The sequence below is a fragment of the Uloborus diversus genome, unplaced genomic scaffold (genome assembly GCF_026930045.1).
Source record: "Uloborus diversus isolate 005 unplaced genomic scaffold, Udiv.v.3.1 scaffold_15, whole genome shotgun sequence".
NCBI classification, from domain to species: Eukaryota; Metazoa; Arthropoda; class Arachnida; order Araneae; family Uloboridae; genus Uloborus; species Uloborus diversus.
In genome coordinates, this window is record NW_026558209.1 from 1,024,396 (window position 1) to 1,044,957 (window position 20,562).

Sequence of the window (20,562 nt, forward strand, 5' to 3'; positions counted from 1 at the left end):
TCAAAATCCCATCGTTATTTTCCCTGCTCCCCTGCTAGATTAATTCCGATGGAATAATCTTCACTTGGCAGATTGCCAAATTACATACAATCCGCGGTCAAACAGTATATACACTTAAAAAAAGCTATAATTAACGTTTGACATCACGGACCATCGAGAGAAGTGTTGCAAAACCTTTACTAGTGAATATCATGCCCGGAAGAAAGAAGGTCGTTGTGTATAAGGCCAGAGGCGGTCCAAAATCATTTTAAATGCTTTTCGGTTTCATTGCACCCATTCATTATCCTTTCTTTTGAGAAAAGCAATAGTGTCTCTATTTCATTTTATTCCGGGGGAACCAAAACTTTTTTCCATTTTTGGGTAACTTTTTTTATGTTTTTTTTTTCTTCAGAAATTGAATAAATGTTTTGTTCAATAACTTATCATATCCAGTTTTTAACTAATTTAATATATTGAATTCAAAAAAATAGCTGGTGAGTTGAACATACTATTATTCAGTAAATTACCGCCCATTAGCCAGGGCTAAAGCAGAAATACGTGAAATACACCGCCAGCTCAGTCATTTCCAGCCAAGGACTGCAGTTTCGTGCTTATTAGCACTCATCAGCCTGGCATAGGAAAGTGACTGAGCTGGAGGTGGAAAACCTCTCAAGGAAGCCAAGAGTGCGAAACAAACTGGTAGCTAATATAGAATTAGCAGACCAGACGAGTGACCGAAGCAATGGTTCGGTTCAACTCGAAGATTGAACGCGAGGCAAGAATTAGCAGACCAGACAAGGTGTATTTCACGTATTTCTGCTTTAGCCCTGGCTAATGGGCGGTAATTTACTGAATATACCTTGCCTCGCGTTCAATCTTCGAGTTGAACCGAACCATTGTTTCGGACACTCGTCCGGTCAGTGCTGATTCTATATTAGCTACCAGTTCGTTTCGCACTCTTGGCTTCCTTAAGAGGTTTTCCAGCTCCAGCTCAGTCACTTTCCTATGCCGGGCTGATGAGTGCTAATAAGTACGAAACTGCAGCCCTCGGCTGGAAATGACTGAGCTGGCGGTGTATTTCATACTATTATTATTTCTTTTTCTCTCCTCTGTTTTGTTCTCTCGGCATTCTTACATTTGAGGCATTGAGAAGCAAAGGGTTGTAAGTGGACTTGATAATGTTTTGAGGAAAACGCGTTTAAGGTTCAGGTTCTAGGCATATACCAGGGCCTTGCCACAACACGGAGGAGAGGTTCTCCTACCATTTGTACTGGTTATCTCCATTTTTCTAATTTTGCCGCTGACATCCCTTTGCTTCTCACTGCCTCATTTGTCAAACTTTTAATACTTTTTGTCCAGTAGTTTTGTCCAGTAGTGCATATTTACGCATTAAAAAAGCATCTCATCTAAGTTTAATCTGGCAATCATTTCATACGTCTACAGGGTTCGTACCCAGTTTCAGAAATAAAATGAAGGAGTTTTGAAGGAGTAAAATGAGATTTTGAAGGAGTACCAATGGGCTGTCCTTTAATGATGCTGCACTTTTTATTCAACATGTTTGACCCCCTTCCCCTTTGTCACAAAGTGTAACACTTTATCTTACTCCTCCTCTTGTCAACTGTCATATTTTTACAAGCATATTGGTACAATTCCTGTGCAATGTCACTTTTTATCACCCTCTCTCTTCTCCTTGTCACATTTTCACGAACCCGTCTCCCCCTCAATGCATGTCACTTGTGGATGACCCATTTTACAATACTATAGCTGTAATTTGCTAAACAATTGTTTTTTAACACAATCACTTAATATAGTACATCTGCTTATGTATTTTTAAATATTTTAATAATAATAGGGAAGTTGCAACCTATTAAATGTTCATATTTTGGCTATTGGATATTGTTAATTGACCCTCAAAACTAAAAAATTCACCATCGCCGAATTTTAAAACACCGTGGTTGATTTTTAATAAATTTTTAAAAATCCACGCGCAAAAGTGCGCTCTTCTGAAACGTCACGAGCCTACGTCACAGGGCGCGAATGGGCAGCCTTCCGCCGAAGATCCCTTGTTTTCGCTAGGGACATTTTGAGCACGCTGATATTTTTATTTTTTAGAAATTCAATAATCCTTTTGAACACACTATGGAGGCCGGATTCGTAAAAGCACAATCTAAATAATCTTCCTCAAATAATATCAATCATGATATTCGAATATTTCCGAGAGGATGAGAGGTTTAATGTTCCAGAAACGCGAGAAGTTAAATGCGAGGAGATAAGCCTTTTACGTTTCGTCTTCCAAGTCGAAAGCACGTTCTTCGGTTTCTCCCATGACATGGGAACCGGTTCGCTAGCGTTTCTCTCCTATCGGAAAGCGCATGATGTCACTTCCTATGCCATTTGACGTCACAAGGGCTTGAACTTTAAAAATTAATTTAAAAAAAAAACTACTTATTGTATCGCAAAATTTTTTTCACCTATGATGTTCATACATGTTACTCTATCATATAAAAATAAAACTGAAAAATCGAAAACTTCCCTATTAGACAAACTGACTTTTGCCGCTGAGAGTGTAGTGGTGGGAAAAGCAATAATCATAAAACTTAAAAAAAATAGCCAAACACCATTTATGCATGGTTTACTTCATTTATGAAATGTCTTAGTCATCGAATAATAATATTTTAACCTTTTACTTTTATAACTTCTATGATCAATTTGTAAATCACATCTTTATGGGAAAAAAAGGAAAATATGGAAAAAAACGAAATTACTACATTAAAATCGCCGCTCTTGGGACAAAGTTAAGTTGTCAACCGAAGTATTTCAAGCTACTGTCATAGAGGAAGATTATGTAGTCTTGAACTAAGAAAGAAGGAGTTTTGAAGGAGTTAAAACCAAAATGAAGGAGTTTGAAGGGCCCTTCAAAAACATTTCCTAAATGAAGGAGTGTTGGAGGAGTTCTGAAGGAGCGTACGAACCCTGGTCTATTCCACCCACATGCTTATCAGAGACATACTCATCAAAAGTGACGATTATTTTGATCGAAAGAATGTTATGGAGAACAAAATATTTACAAACCTTCACTCCTCGCATCAGGTTTGGACTTGTCATTTTTGTAAACTTCTGCAAAAGAAAATAAATATAATGTAGTAAAAGAAATGGAACAGAAGAGAGAAATTAAAATTATAAACCAAGCAATGGTTAAAAAAAACATACAAAAATTTTAAAACGATGAGCAATTTCTACTTTGGATAGCGCTGCAGCATAATTCAGGAGTCATTGTGAATTCATCAAAAAATACCTGAAAGTTTCAAAGCGAGAACGGGGGGGGGGGTGTTCTTTGGCCCCTATTACTTAAGTGCACCTTTGCCATAGTTTTAAATAGTTCTGAGTCAAAATATTATGTGTACAGTTAATTAAATTTTTAATGGATTACAAAGTTACTTTTGAGCTGGTGTTATACAAATTATCTTGACATTTGTCCATTTTAAGGGATAGGTGTCCATCTTAAGGCTCTTGCAGGTATATTTGATGAGTATTATTTAATTTAAAATAAATTGCGGAGGTAGGGAGATAAAAGCATAACGAAAGAAGAACATAATTCCGGTATTTTCAGACATGAAAATACCGGAAATACGTCCGAAAATACCGGAAATTCGGTGAAATACCGGACCGCAATCACCCCTGGCAGCATAATATGCATATGCAATTTGCAATCACGCTTATAATAAAGGTCTCGACGTGATTTATTAAACGAACGTGATGGGTTGATTGAACGTGTCTGACAGAATGAACGGGATTGATTGAATGAACGCGTTTGATTGACTGAGCGTAGCTGATGGAGGGAACATGACTGAATGAATGTGACTAATGGACTGAATATGATTGAATTGACTGATGGAATCGCCGTGACTGACTGTAACGGATTCACACAAACGCTTTTATTTCTCCTTTCAGCCCTTCAAATATTTGAAGTTTATAAACCAGTGTTAGTGAGCGAAAAATGCTTTTACTGTTTCACCACAAATTGTATGTAATTTGGCAATCTGCCAAGTAAAGAAGATTCCATCTGAATGAAACTAGCAGGGGAGAAGGGAAAATAACGATGGGATTTTGACGCACGCTTTTTATAATGTCACTCGTGCCTTATTCATTTATTGCATTTTCTAAAATAAAATAAGGGAAAACAAAAATAGTTACCATGGAAACAACAAAAAGAAAAGAAACTATTTTCATTTCGTCCAGGAACGTGAAAGCAAAATGGTAAGCTCAAAACTTGGTTGTGAATAAATAAATCAATTCATTTTTGCCGTGAGAATATGGATCGAATGTACTTTAGATTTATAAAATGCTGCTGTGATCAAATTTTTCATTTTTACAAAACTAAGGCAAAATAATAGAGAGGCAAAAGTGCACATCTGTAGCAAATCAAATAACACCCCTATAAACTAATAGATACGTCCATTTCCGCCTATAAAACAGATATTAGCCTTTCCATGTAATCGATGGTCAGACAGTAATATACAGCTCGAAAAAAAAATTTCGATAAAATTTTATCGTTTTGTGTTTGCTCCTTTGAAGTTTAAAGCGGTTATATCAACAACTACTTATTATGAAACTTTATAATTATGTTACTCTTAGTAATTATGAAACTATAATGGTGTGTCAACATTGATGAAATAGTGTTTACGCCACCACGCGTCAGTTATGTTCGCTAACTTTGCGATTTTTAATCAATAACTAGAACGTTTACAAATTTAAAGCTGTGTCACTTTCTTCGGCGGGGTATGATATGTTTTGCGTGCAGATTTTAAAATCTACCAATGAATCGATTCCGATTTTTTTAATCGTTTTCAAATCCCTCGTGTGCAGTGTTGCCAGATTGGGAGAAATTTCCCCATTTTGGGGAAATTTGGTGCTCTCTGGGGAAATTTTGGGGAAATGGGTTTTGAGGGGAATTCTTTGGGGAAAAAAAATTTTCTTGGGGAAAACCTGGGGAATTTTTTTTTTTTTTTTTTTTGTATTTAAATTTGCGTCTTGACATATGGTATTTACATTGTTTGTATCAAACAGCGTTGGTTTAGCTTTGCTCAACTTCATGGAATTCGCATTTCGCATTATGTGGAATATTATGCTACGGAATCCGCATTAATAGTTAAAATATTCGGTTATTTCTTATCTCTCGGTCTGGCGCTTGTGTTTATGACTAGTGGCACCTGCACGACTTTACTCGTAGTAGAAAATTAAAAGGTATTTTGGTTTCACTGTATATTTACAAATAATGCACGATGAATTTCTCGCCAATTGGCTTGCCCACGTTACGGTTCCACATTATGATAACTTGGTCATTTAGTCGTCCATTTCATGATAATTTTTTTTCGGGAAAATGTTCTTAAAATTGGAATAGAAAAAGAACAAAATCGAATTTTCGAAAAATCGCTTAAAGGTGCACACCCCCAAGCTACAAACTAATTCTTTGCCAAATTTCATAAAAATCGGTCGAACGGTCTAGGTGCTATTCGCGTCACAGAGATCCTGACAGAGAGAGAGAGATCCGGACAGAGAGACTTTCAGCTTTATTATTAGTAAAGATTTAAAAAAAAAAAAAGATAAAGAAGACAAAAAAAAAAAAAAAAAAAACAGCGAAAATGGGGAAGAAAAAAAAAGTTGGGGAATTTTATAAGAAAGCTTGGCTATTTGGGGAAAAAAATTTTTTTCAAGAGACAAAAATATCAGAGGAAGTCGTTTCATTTTATGAAAATATTAGTGGAAAAATGATTTTTGAATTTGGGGAATTTTGATAGAAAACATCGCTTTTTGGGGAAAAGTTGGAAGGGAATTGGGGAAAACTGGATTTGACCATCTGGCAACACTGTCGTGTGTGCACATTTGCCTACCTAATTAATCTATAATTTCATGCCGCCCCTTTTAATCAGTCTTTACAACATGGTAGCCTGGGGTTAGAATAGAAAAGCAACTAAAAATGTCTGCCGGATAGTTTGTTTTAATATTACAGCAGAGAACCGATTATCCGGGAAGTTCGGGACCATCGCTGTCCCAAATATCTGAATTTCCCAGTTTTCTCGATTGCTAAAAAGCGCTATTGGCTGTTTGTGTGTGAAACTTAAATTACTATAATAAATAGTAATCTCCGATTCGACTACATGTTGAATCAATGAGCCGAACACCATCCAGGCTCGGGAGCCAATACCATCAGGCTCCGGGGGTCGCCGAAAGGCGGCCCCCACAGGGGAGGGAACCCTTTATGACCTAAACTTAATTTAAATTTAGAAAAAGAGTTCCTAGCTTTATTACATATACTAGCTGCGTCGCCCGGCTTTGCACGGTCCACTTCGTAAGTAAATGTTATGTCAAGTGACGCGAGTTCAACTCTTAGGTTTAAACCAAAAAAAAAAAAAAAGTCAGTGAAATTTTGCGCCAGATGGCGGAAAACCCCCAAAAAGTAAACATTTTAAATCCCCTGATAACAGGAAAAGCCTCAAAACAAAAACAAGAATTTTTCCTGTTCATATTCGAGAGAAAAAAATGGTAACAGATCTTTCATCTTAATGATTTTCTTCACCGCTATACATTTTAATAAAAGCGTCGTTGCGGAAAGTGGAGATGAAGCACTGAATAATCATTTGAATGGAGGAAAGCCTTAGAAAAATAGGGATTTTATGTCGAAATCCAAGCTTCATAATTAATAGTTTTTAATTGATACCTCCGCCAATTATTATCGGAGGATTGTATTAAATAGCCAAACATGAAGACGGGAAGATGACGAATCCATCGCTACCTGGTTCGATGGTCCGTTCAATGTCGTTCGGGAGAAGAAGCTTAGACATACATAGATACGCTCAGTTTTTAATTATATAAGAGGTATATATTTATGCATGAGTAACAACTCATATTAAACTTATCTGAAAAATATTTTATTCTACTTGAGTTTAAAGCTGGGACTCAAAAGCTCTCATTTGTGCAAATCTAATTTTCACCAAGTCATTTTTTGGAATGGATTTAAAAATTCTACCGGGTCATAAAGGGTTAGGGAAGCCTACCTCCACGTGGTGCTCCCTGGGCAACACTGCCAAAGCTGAAATCGCGAACATCGGCAGTGGCTGAAGGCTTCTCTCAAGTAATTAATTACTCAAAGGATGAATGTGAAAGATGTGTGCATCTAAGACATCGCTGTTCATTTTCGCGCCAAGAGACTGCATTATTGAATGGGCGTGTACAGAAATATTGGAGCCCGGCACAAAGGACTTTTACGCCCCCTCCCCATATTGTTTACCCGGACGTCCCTACACCTATTTCACCCCTCACTTTAAAAATATCGTGCCCCCTTCAAGCTCGAGCCCGGGGCAACAGGTGTCCCTTTTCCCCTCTGTGCAAGCCCCTGGTAGGCATCCTCACAAAACCTGGTAGGTATCACCACAACCTGCGTCTAGGCGTCGAGCATTAACTGAAAGAAGTAAAGTAGGGTAACACCCCCAGTAATTGGCAGGTCACCAGTAATTGGCACTTCCAACATAAATGCCGACTGATGAACCAGCAATAATCACGATATTTTTTTTCATGTAACATTCCAAATTTTTATTTCTCTAAAATACTTTTTCAACGTCGAGATGTGTGATCTAACATTAATTTACGTAAAATTACCTATTTTAAATTAACAGTAATTATGTTTCTCATGATGATAAAATTGTATGTAATCTAAAAGTGAAAAATGAAGTGATTTTCCAGTTGTATTAACATGTGCCAATTACTGGATCAGAAGGTGTCATACACTGGGGTATCAGGTGCCAATGACTGGTGATTTTGGTAACTTTTTTTACAAACATTTTTGTAAGAATATATATTCAAATATTTTTGCTTTTAGTGAATAGAATAGATGCACAGATGTGCATTCTTTGATACAAAAATATTTACAAGTAAATATTTCTTTTCTGAGAAATGAAAACAGAGGTAAATTGAAGGACAAACTCTTAAAGTGCCAATTACTGGGGTTTCTTACCCTATTTCTTAACAGTTTCCTAGTTTCAGCATCGCTGTTCTAAGCCGTGTCATTTTCGAGGAAACAAAACTGACAATGTTTCATTTTTTGAAGCTCGGAGGAGAAACGTGTTTTACGGTTAGTTTCGCCAATTGTTTAATGATCCTGGACCACTGGTATTTTCGCGTTCATCTAACCGTGGAAAATAAAACCGCAAAGAGGCAGAAAACGAAGGAAACTCATAATGAATGATTAAAAAGTATCAAATTACTTCTCCACAGATGAATCGATTGTGTAACGGAAAATAATTTAAAAAAGGAAAAACATAGAGCTCTGCGAATTGGATTTCGCAATAACGGGTAGAGCTGGAATCCTCATATAAATAACTAGTGGTACCCGCACGGCTTCGCCCGTAACAGAAAAATTGAAAGGTCTTTTGGTTCGCCTGTATTTACAAATAATGTATTGTGAATTTTCTCGTCAATTGGCTTGTACTCATGTTACGGTTACACGTTATGATCATTTCGTATCCCGCCCTTTGGCTTGTGCCCATGTTACGGTTACACGTTATGGTAATTTCGTAATTTAACCATCTTATGACAGTTTTATTCTTAAATTTGGAATAGAAAAAGAACCACATCGAATTTTTGGAAAATCGCTTCGAGGTGCACACCCCCATGCTACATACTAACTTTGTGCCAAATTTCATGAAAATCGGCCGAACGGTCTAGGCGCTATGCGCGTCACAGACATCCTACAGACATCCTACAGATATCCTACAGACATCCAGACATCCAGACATCCTCCGGACAGAGAGACTTTCAGCTTTATTATTAGTAAAGATTTTAATTATAAGGTATCATTTCAGAAGCCAACGGCCCCCTGAGACATGTTTTTTTTTTAATAATTTTTAGTTTAATATTAGTTTGTTTTTGTTATTGATGTGGGGTTTCTGTTTTTCTTCATTTTGGTTTTTCCCGGCATCCTTCAAAAAAAGTGAGACAAAATTCTCCATTTACTGTTTGTAAAGGTGTTATCGGCACTGGTATTACGTCGGTCGGAGTCATCTGGGCGGAATGGGTCAGCGCTGCATCTATGCTGAAATAAAATGCGAAAAATTATTTCTAACCTATCCAGTAGCAGCTTTACATTCTTGCTTCTGCATCCTACATCTACCGAGCAAGCTAGAAATAATTTTTCACATTCTATTTAAGCATTAATGCAGCTCTGACCCGTTCCTTCCGACTCTCCATCAATTTTAACGGAGATTTCTTCAAAGAGTAAATCATAGTCTGTATAATATTTTCGCCGTAGATGACATTTTTTGAAAAAAAACAGTGTTATTATAGGGACGAGAATACCTTCCGTAATAAATTTTACACTTGGATAGTTAAATTGGGCAAAAAAAAATTTTGAGATCCGTATCCGTATCCGCGGATCTTGACATGAATGATCCGGATCCGTATCCGCGGATCTTGACACGAATGATCCGGATCCGTATCCGCGGATCTTGACACGAATGATCCGGATCCGTATCCGCGGATCTTGACACGAATGATCCGTCTCCGTATCCGCGGATCTTGACACTAATGATCCGGATCCGTATCCGAGGATCTACTTTTTTAACGATCCGGCATATCACCAGTTTTTATTGTGACAAGGTTGAACTCGATCAACACAGGCAATGGCGTCCATATGGGGGGCAAGGGGGGCTGAAGCCCCCCTTTAAAATTAGAACTTCCTTGCTTTTAGTACTTTTTCTTTCCAAAAATGTAAAAACATGTCTGCTCCCGCAATTAATGAATAAGTTATTAAAAATGTCAAATTTTAATGACTCTAAATCTGCACTGAAATCGGTTTCTAAGGGGAAAATATCCTAAATCATGGGGAAAATATCTGAGCCGCCCCCCCCCCTTAAAATTTTGCATACGGGCGCCCTTGCAAACAGGCAATGGCTGCGTTCAAATGTAGAAGCAAATTTTCAAATTCAAAAATGACTTTCTAGTAATCAGATAAACAGTTAGCAATGGAAAATCATTTGTAGAACATCTTTGGAGGGAATTTGAAAAGATAAATAAAAAGAATTGTGCATCGTAGAAGTGAAACTTTCATCTTTTCTTTTTTTAAAACTTTTTAAACTCCCTTCACCCGCACGTTTTTTTTCTCACGCCACGCTCTCGTTCTTTTTGCGCCTGACTCTGGCATATTCATAACAAAATTGCATATTTTAATGAAGAAAATAGATAATAAACACCTAGAACACCGAACACTACTCGAAACCCGCTTTTTAGTTGTTGCCAAAAACAATGAAAAATAACATTAATTACAGATTTAATTTTATAATAAAAATTAAAAAACTAATTTCAAGCTGAATTGAAGCAATGTGAATTCCGATTTGGTACTGATGACTTGACTTAAATCAAAGAAACCTTCGAAAACCGTTTTTAACGCTGAATTTGAAACGCTTAAAATGCACAAAATTCAAATATATGCTTGCTTAATATATGTTCAGCCTTGAAATTAATTTGTAAAGTTTAACAAAACTAATTTTATGACTACTATTATTTTTTATTGTTTTTAGTAACAATTTTTTAATTGCTGCTAAAAACAAGTATTTTAGTTTAAGCCGAAAGTATTTTAACTTTTTAATTACTGGCATTTTTTATCGCTTTTGGAAACAATTAAAACAAATACGTCACACAAAAAGCTTACGGAAAAGAATTTCAAAGCCCTCGCATAAAAACATTTTTAAAAAAAAAATGGTACATCTAGAGCGTTGGATACCTAAGTAGTCTTCTTGGGACTCCTCGCACTTCTCCCAACGGTGCCATTAGTACCCACTTTATTAGTGACTAGTACCCACTTTATTAGTGCACTAGTGCCACTAGTAAAGTGCACGAAAGTGCCATTAGTGGAAACTTTCTGAGAAAGCAGAAAGGAGTTTAGCTTGCTGTCCTTGTAGCGATAATGTCTGTTTGAAATCTCGTACCTTTCAATCGCCTTTGGAATTCGGGGAACGGTCAGAAGTATCTGGGGACCGTATCAGGACTCTGGTTTTTCACCAAAAACGTCTAAATCAACTGCGAGAAATGTGCAGAAAAATTGTCACTGACCGCTGTCTCCACTTGACTGTCCACCAGTTTCTGACAGCATTTGATGCAGTAGAGCTGCTACAGTCATTTCGTTATTTTCCTTGAAATTAAGAAATCCGGCGAGGGCACTACATACTACGTCAGTCAAACACTGTCTGCCCACGACTAACGCTATGGACAGTATTCATGTGACGTCACTGCGGGTAAAAACCCCTCACTGCAGTGCATTGTGGGAACTGTAGCAGACGAAAATCCGGCACTACAGCGTATAATAACACTTGCTTTTGTGTGGCTCATAAACTCTTCTTTCTATTTAAAAATGGGAGGTTTTTTACTTTTTTAACTAAAAAACGTTGTAAAAGAATGATGAACGATTCATTTGATACGAAATACTCTCTTTATTATCGTATTTTCATGGGTTTAAGCCTCTTTGGTTCCTCATCAGAAACATGGTGAAAACTCGAATTCTATTTTTATTTTTTCCCTTTTCTTGGCATTTTCCATGCAGTCTTAAGTCTTTTTATACCCTAAGCATGTTCATTATGCGCATGAAGTCCAGTAATCCTTAAATAAAACGAGTTTTTTTAGCACTACTGACACTACGTAATTGGTCAAAATACCCGCAGACGGACAGCTGATGGGACCGTTGCCAAACCGTGAATAAGGTCCATTGACGGACGAGAAGAAATTCACGCACGCGCACGAAGGTTTAAAGTCAGATCATGCAAGCGTTCTTGATTCATATTTACCAGGTTTTCACACAAAAATACAAGTTTGGATAATTTTCTAATTAATAGTCCTCTTGTATTTCTTTTTAGTCTTGCAATTAAGAAATGTAGTTCCCGCATAACATTTTTTAAAACAAAACTACACGATAGTGTAGGATCATATGATCATGGTATTTTCTCTTGTAGTATGTAATCATGGTATTTCCTCGCGTGATCAGAGTGCTTGGCTTGGGAATTGCTTCACGTAATCAACGGATGATGTAATGCGTGGGTGTTACACCCGGCTTGCCAGCGGTATAGTCACGTGATGTCGTGGCACTAGGTAGAATAGAGTAATACGGCTTGCTGTCATGGCAACGCGGACCGAAAAATGATTTTAGGGAGAAAAAGTTGGCGCTGACGTTACGCTCAAAACGTGGTTGACGTGACGAGTGGACGATACCTGAATTACGCTTAAGACGAAGACGGTCGCCAAAGGAACATATGTGTTTTGTGTGTGTGTTCTATCTTTTGTGTCGTCTATTTTATTGAATAAACACAGTGGCGCACACAGAAATTTTGCAAGGGGAGGGTCCATAGTTAAAAGTCCCATTTTCAAATCATACTCCAATATGCCGTCAAACACATTGACTTGATTTTATTGATTCTTGAGAACAAAAACAGTAAAAAATAAATTATTGAATAAATAATTAATACTTATTAATAAAAAAATTTTAATGACAGATACTTAAATTACCAGAAAGCAAACAAATTTATGCAACGTATTTACTTTTATCATTGTTCATAAATGAAAACAGATGCCCAAATTCAAGTATAAGAAGCATCAAGTCTGAAGAACAAGAAAAATCTCATTTTAACCTGTAATTACAAAACTAAAAACATTATTATTACTCTGTTTTCATTTACAGTCACCCTTAGTCTGCCTCTATAGGTTTACAAAACATCGTAGAATAAAATTTAGTTTTCTAGCTCATTTTTCGGTTTTATTTCTAACTTCCTCCGTGTGTGATGGTGACATTGCTTGCATTCAGCAGTACAAAAACACATTAAACGTTCATTGTACACAGTTCTATTTAAGTATGTTTTTAGCCTTCTCAAAGTCGAGAAAGATCTCTCGCTTGTGCAATTCTTTACAAGAAATGCACACATTTTCTAAAAAATCTTTTAACGAGGATTTTTTTTCCCTATTATTAGAACTGAAATTCTTGTTTTCTTAGTTTGGAAATATTTCGTGTGTAAAGTACATAGAATCATAATCAGTTGAAATAAGAAAAATGCAAGAGCTATGGGAGGGGTCCGGACCCCCTGGACCCCTCCCTTGTGTGCGCCACTGAATAAACACTTTATGTAAATCGTGGCCTAGAGTCATTTCCCATAATAGTTCAACGCTTTTTAAGGAAGTTAAGAAACCGGTTTACTTTCCGTCAGACAACTACAGAAGCAAAAGAAGAATATCTTACTTATGCAGGGAGCCACGGTGGACCGGCTCTGGAAATAGCCCTTGGCACAGCGGTTGCATGTGATGCCCGCCACGCCGTCCTTGCACGGACACTGGCCGTTCGTCTGATTGCAGGTCAAGCCAGAAGATCCAACCGGGTGGCAGTCGCAGGCTGGAAAAATACGCAAAATCTCAAACATTCGTTCAAAATGATAATTCAGGTGTGCAACAAGATTGAAACATTCTTAAACCATCACAGAGTCATACATTTTGCAAAATTTCACATACTACACTCCAGGTCCCGCGTACCTACTGCTACACGTGATTTAACCAGTTGGATGGGACCAGGGGCGGATCCAGAAATTTTTGTAAGGGGGTCAAGTTTTAATGGTCAGCGTTACACCTCCTACGCAAAATGGTATCAGTTAAGCAGAGGTGCAAAACCCCCCTAGCACCCCCTTCCCCTCAAATGCGATCGAAACTCCGTCAATCCTTTCCCGCTACATTTTTCAATAACGCAGCCTGCGCCATAGATCATATATTCCGACAAATTTTCATCAACATTCATATTTCTTTAGGCAGACATCTGGTCACGTTACCCTATAAGCTCTGAATATATTAGATAAAGTTATTAAATAGTTGAAAAAAGCACACACGAGACACGAAGCGACGGTTTGAGTTGGAAGAGTGCTCTGAAAAAACTTTAACACTAGAAAGACGGAGGGGCCTGTGTGGCCCCTCGCGTAGTTTGTTGTTCAATAACTCTTATAATATCTAACGGAACTTAATGGAAATTTCTGACTTTTCATTATATGACACTAACTGAATGCTTGTTTAATCATTTAATCATTCGCTTCATAGTACTTTTAATATTGATCCTTATACCTAGAAAGACGGGAGGGGCCACAGTGGCCCCTAAGGACAATTAAAAAATTTATTTAGAAAATAAAAATTTAATTTGTCTTTAAATAAAAATTTATTTAAAGACAATTAAAAAATTTATTTTTTTCCTTTATCCTAATTGTTGTAGCATAAAAAAAATGCCACTCACTCTAGTTTAACCTGTAACTTAATCTTTATGCAGCCGATTGGATATCCAAGGTCTATAAACAGTACCGACTGGTTAATAGCTTCTGCTTACCATCCTAACGGTGGCCATTGCTCTTAGAAAGGAAAACTAATTCAAACTTTAGACCAGCATAGAGAGAAAAACTAAAAATAATTTAGTACTAAGTTTTTATTTAGTCATAAAAGAAGGTGTATCAGGCATGTGGACTCCCCCAGGAAGAACTTTTAAAAGAATTCACTCCAAAAATGGGTAGGGGCCACACTGGCCGCTTCGGTCTTTCTAGGTATACAGAAAATGTCAGTCGTTCTAGTGTTAAGCTCATTAGAGATGATTATTCTTTTGAAAATTAGCAAAAAAATTCAAGATAGCTATAGCCCAGTAAACGAACCAGTAACAGGTACTATTTGTTTCGCATCTAAAAATTTGAAGTTTAATAATAATCTTAATGAAGTTCTTGTCACAGGGGGGTCAGCTGACCTTTTGACCTTCCCCTGAATCCGCCCTTGGATGGAACCCTGAAGAGAGCTCTGTTTTTTGATTCAGATCAGGAGCAGAGAGCAATCCCTGATCCAGCAGCGCCAGAAGTACTGATTTGGAATGAGAACTTATTGGAGGACTTTGTGACCACGAACATAAAAAAACGTGCCCCAGTCACCATCAACGCACACGGAGGATCTTTGACCGGCTGATAACGAGTTCGGGTCCTTCAGTTACGAGTTCATCCCTCTCCCAGTGAACTCGCAAGGAAAAGTGAACCTCTTATCGGAGCATGCAGCAGGTTTAATCATTTTAAAAAGCAAGTGTGGGATACTTACTTTTGTTTGTATAGTCCCTTTATATCCATCAGGTTTTCGCACCAACCCTCGCCCCCCCTCCCTCCCTCCCTGCACGAGTTGTTTATTGCCTACACACACACACACACGTCTAAATACACACACACGCCTGCACACAAACACATGCCTACACACACAAACACATGCCTACACACAAAGACACGCCTACACACACAAAGACACGCCTACACACACAAACACACGCCTACACACACAAACACACGCCTACACCCACACACTCGTGATTGAGAAAAGTATGAATTCAAGATGTCAAAAATTCAAATTTTCTTTCTTTTATAAAAAAAAAAAATCCGAAAATAAAAGGTTATGTTAAATAAAAAATTCAATAAGTGAAAAGCAAGCGAACAGCTTGTAAAATAAATTTTAATTTTTGTTCCCCATTTTCGATTCATTCCGTTAGTAAACCATAATACGAGTCTCATTTTCCGTCAAACATTTTTACATCAATATTCAAAGCTTTTTTGAGTGGGAATAGGATGAAAGGAAAATGCGCCACACTGGAATTTTTTTTTTTTTTTTCCTTTCGAACGAGATGAAAACCGCTACCATCATCTTTGTCCCCAAGTGGTGAACAACACGAGCTTTTGTGTGGTCAATGGCGAGACCACAATACCATTGTCGGCAGCGTTTAGGGCCTTTTATGTATCTTCTGGCTCCCACAGGCACGCTTCGCTGCTTCATTAAAGTAATAGCTTCTGCTTTTTGTGATCAGCGTATGGATTCGTGGGACCTGGGCCAAGAATGGTTGTGGTCCCATGGAAGAAAAAGATTCTTCAGCGGGGATGTAAAAGAATAGAATCCCCCCTTTATAGGACAGGCCGACCTGTCCGACATTTTGGTTCTGAAACAGCTTTGGATTCAGCCATGTTTCACAGAGTAGACCCCCACAGGGGGGATTGTGGCGCAAGTTGCTCCATCAAAATGGGTGGGGGGGGATTTTGAATTTTTTAAATTTATTTATTTAAAGTTATTGAGCAATCACGATTGCTTATTGCTCTCACTTGACTGTTTTTGGCGTGCTATCATTTTATTTTCCCACCGCCACCCTCCGCACCATCACCATCGACCGGCTCCTCACGATGCTGCTCCTATTGCGAAAGCCGTCTCCAGGTTGCATCCATATCCTACGCACACACGCATGCATACACAACTGCACACACGCGCACGCACGCACACACACACACACACACATATACACCTGCACAAACACATACAGACACCCACACATACACACACAAAAACATACACACAACTACCCACACATTCATGCCTGCATACAGACACAAACACATATACCTACACACACACCCACACATTCATACACACAACTACCCACACACTTATGCCAGCACACAGACACAAACACACATGCCTACACACACATACACATAACCCCTACACACAAACACATACCACCACATACAAACACGCCTACATACACACACTCGTGCTTGCGAAAAACATAATTTGAATTCAAGATGACAAAATTCAAATTATTTTTTTTATTTATTTATTTAAAGTTATTTATTGATTTATTTTTAATTCAATTTCTATATTTTATTGAGCAATCACGATTGCTTATTGTTCTTTCTCACTTGACTGTTTTTGGCGTTACGCTGATTTTATTTTCCCACCGCCTCCCTCTGCCAACACCGCCGAGCTCCTCACGATGCTGCTCTTATAGCGAAAACAGTCTTCAGGTTGCGTCCATATCTACACACACACACGCATGCATACACACAGACACACTCACACACACATACCCACACACTCATGCCTGTACACAGACACAAACACACGCCTACACACACATACCCACACACATACACATATATATACACACACATACCCACATACACACACACATGCCTGCACATACGCAAAAAAAAAAAAAAACATGTGATTGCGAAAAACATAATTTGAATTCAAGATGTCAAAATTCAAATTAATTAATTTTTATTTTATTCCGTTCATATTTATTTAGTGTGTGCGTGTGTGTTATTGGCGTAGGACAGAACTTTTCAAATAAAATAATAATAATGGAAACAATAATGAAAAATAAATAACTAAACAAATAAATAAAAAGTATTAAAAAATATATATATATTAAAAAATAAACAAAGTAAAAAAGATAACTAAAGATAAAAAATAAACATGGTAAGGAGGGTTGAAAATTTTTTTCCCGGGGGGAGGGATTTTTTCCATTAAACTTGGGGGGGGATCGGCACCCCTGTTGTTTCCCCAGCATATCAGGAGATGTTTCCTGCAATGGACCCAATTTTTGTACCTTACTTAGTTTTAAAAATAAATTAATTATTCCGATTAAGACAATAAAATACAGTCGAACCTGTCCATCTCAAATTTTACGGGAGAAAAGAAAAATTCGAGACATGGAGGTTTCGAGATGCAGAGGTTTTGGAAAAAGTTCTAAAAATAAGTAATTGGATCAATGACTAGAAAGTATAAAACTTTGGAAGCAATTTTACTAATCAACAATGTCCCCTTCCTCTCAGTTTCCGAATGGATATAATTGCTGGAAAATTTGCTTCTTGTGCATAAAGTTTTAATTCTGGAGGATTATGTGACTGTTAATATTAAGAAAAATGCTTTTTGTCTCCGAATTCCAGTCAATAAAGATCGTTGGGGATCGAATTCAAGAAAGACACTTTAGTCGAAATTCGAGATATATACAGGTTTTCAGAAAATTTCATTCGAGACAAACATGAGGGAAAACATTGAATTAATACTTTATGTGCAGGGAAGATGGAAAACTTCGACATAGAGAGGTTTTCGAGATAGGCAGGTTCGTGATAAACAGGTTCGACTGTAATCAAAATAAATTTCAAACAATACATCCATAGCTTTGCAACTAGTTTTCTGCGACGTGTTTTCTGTATACATAATATTTTCGTCCGTACTAATTTAGAACCAAAATGTCGGATAGGTCAGCTCCCCTTTTGAGTGGCCTTATAAAAGAACTTCATATGAATGGATGGCTGCTGCTGAAAGCCGACTTCCCCACTCCATAAAGCCATCGAGTGCGAATTGCGCCATAATGGAAAGATGTGGTTTTAATCTGTCATAAAATGATGGATGTTCTTGGCGAGTGTTTCTAATCGCTCCTTTTAAGACGGCGGACACTTGTTGAAATGAAAAGCTATTTCGGTTTTTTGGCTCAGCGTGTTTCGAGGGCGCGCTGCTGTCTTGGATTTTTTCGGAAAGTGATGACGGCATTTTCACGCAGGTTCGCCAACTTAGGGGTTTTCCCCCTAGATTTAGGGGGAAAATTTTAGAATGGGATTTATTTGGGGGGATAAAATTTTTAGGGGTAAATTTAGGAGTTTAAAATTTAGGGTTTTATCAGGTAAAAATATTTTTCTTTTACATTTGTAAATGTTATTTTTCGAATATTTCATTTATTTTTTCTCTTTAATCTATTTTTTGAGCCTTTATAACCATTGGTTTTGATCAGAAATGACATAAAAACGATAAAAATGCCTTTATTCACTCGGCAACAAAAAATGGCAATGGTCACGTGACCTTTTAACCCCACGTATGACGTCACAGTCAAAGGATCACGCGACTTTCTGACGTCATTTAGGGGTTTTATGAGTTGAGTTTAGGGGGAAACATTTTTAGGAGTTAGCAACCCTGTTTTCACGTTGCTCATTTCTCTATACAGTCGACCCCCGCTACAACGCGATTCGACCTACACGAAGGACCATAACGCGAGTTTTTCAGGAGCAACCAATTTTAGAGCTAAAGCGAATTTCTCGCTTTCAACACGAGAATATTTGGAAAGAAATCGTGATGCTAGTTTAGGCTTTGTTATTGACTACTAAACATCGACTTCGTGAATGTACTTTCATCCTTTCAGCATGACTGACTGACACTATAAACATAGCTTTGTTAGTGTGTATATATCACCACTCCTTATATTTTTCATTTATTTATCTTTACTAATAATAAAGCTAAAAGACTCTCTGTCTGGATGTCCGGGGGATGTCCGGATCTCTGTGACGCGCTTAACGCCTAGACCGTTCGGCCGATTTTCAAGAAATTTGGCACAAAGTTAGTTTGTAGCATGGAGATGTGCACCTCGAAGCGATGTTTCGAAAATTCGATGTGGTCCATTTTCTATTCCAATTTTAAGACCAAAACTATCATAAGATGGACGAGTAAATCACGAATTTATCATAACGTAGAACCGTAACATGGGTACAAGCCAATTGGCGAGAAAATTCACCATACATTATTTGTAAATATACAAGCGAACCAAAAGACCTTTTCATTTTTCTATTACGGGCAAAGCCGTGCGGGTACCACTAGTTCTAAATATGAAAGAGGATGAAATATTGTGGCACCTAGGCACGCAGTTTCATCTAAAGTTTGAAGATGGAAACAAAAAGCGAAAGTTTGCGACAATTTAAGAAAAGGTAAAGATTCTTGATATGCTTGAACAACTAGAAAGAGGGTAGAAGGTAGCACGACAATTAGGTATGGAGTGAATCTAATTAAAAGTCAAGAGAAGGCAATCCGTATAATTTGACTTTATGACTTACTAGTGGCACCCGCACGGCTTCGCCCGTAATAGAAAAATTAAAGGTCTTTTGGTTTGCCTGTATATTTACAAATAATGTATGGTGAATTTTCTCGCCAATTGGCTTGTACCGACGTTAAAGTTCCACGTTATGATACTTTCGTATCTCGCCAATTGGCTTGTGCCCATGTTACGGTTCCACGTTATGACAATTTCGTAATTTATCATAGTTTTTTTCTTAAAATTGGAATATAAAAAAAGAACCACATCGAATTTTCGAAACATCGCTTCGAGGGGCACACCCCCATGCTACAAACTAACTTTGTGCCAAATTTCATGAAAATCGGCCGAACGGTCTAGGCGCTATGCGCGTCACAGACATCCTACAGACATCCAGACATCCTCCGGACAGAGAGACTTTCAGCTTTATTATTAGTAACTAGTGATACCCGCACGGCCTTGCCCGTAATACAAAAATCAAAAGGTCTTTTGGTTCGCCTGTATATTTACAAATAATGTATGGTGAATTTTCTCGCCAGTTGGCTTGTACCCATCTTACGGTTCCACGTTATCATAATTTCGTATCTCGTCAATTGGCTTGTGCCCATGTTACGGTTCCACGTTATGATAATTTCGTAATTTACTCGTCCATCTTATGATAGTTTTTTTTCTTAAAATTGGAATAGAAAAAGAACCACATCGAATTTTCGAAAAATCGCTTCGAGGTGCACACCTCCATGCTACATACTAACTTGGTGCCAAATTTCATGAAAATCGGCCGAACGGTTTAGGCGCTATGCGCGTCACAGACATCCTACAGACATCCAGACATCCTCCGGACAGAGAGACTTTCAGTTTTATTATTAGTAAAG

The 20,562-nt window shown here is 37.7% G+C and overlaps 1 protein-coding gene across 1 annotated transcript in view; it reads right to left on the reverse strand.

Annotated features, from left to right (window-relative positions):
* Positions 1-20,562, reverse strand: part of LOC129233034 (netrin-1-like) — a 51,312-nt gene that overhangs the window by 18,970 nt on the left and 11,780 nt on the right. Inside the window, exons 3-4 of the mRNA XM_054867115.1 lie at positions 13,250-13,399; positions 3,052-3,096 (exon numbers count right to left, since the gene is read on the reverse strand). Of these exons, the coding sequence (XP_054723090.1) occupies positions 3,052-3,096; positions 13,250-13,399 (195 nt within the window). The remainder of the gene's footprint in view (positions 1-3,051; positions 3,097-13,249; positions 13,400-20,562) is intronic.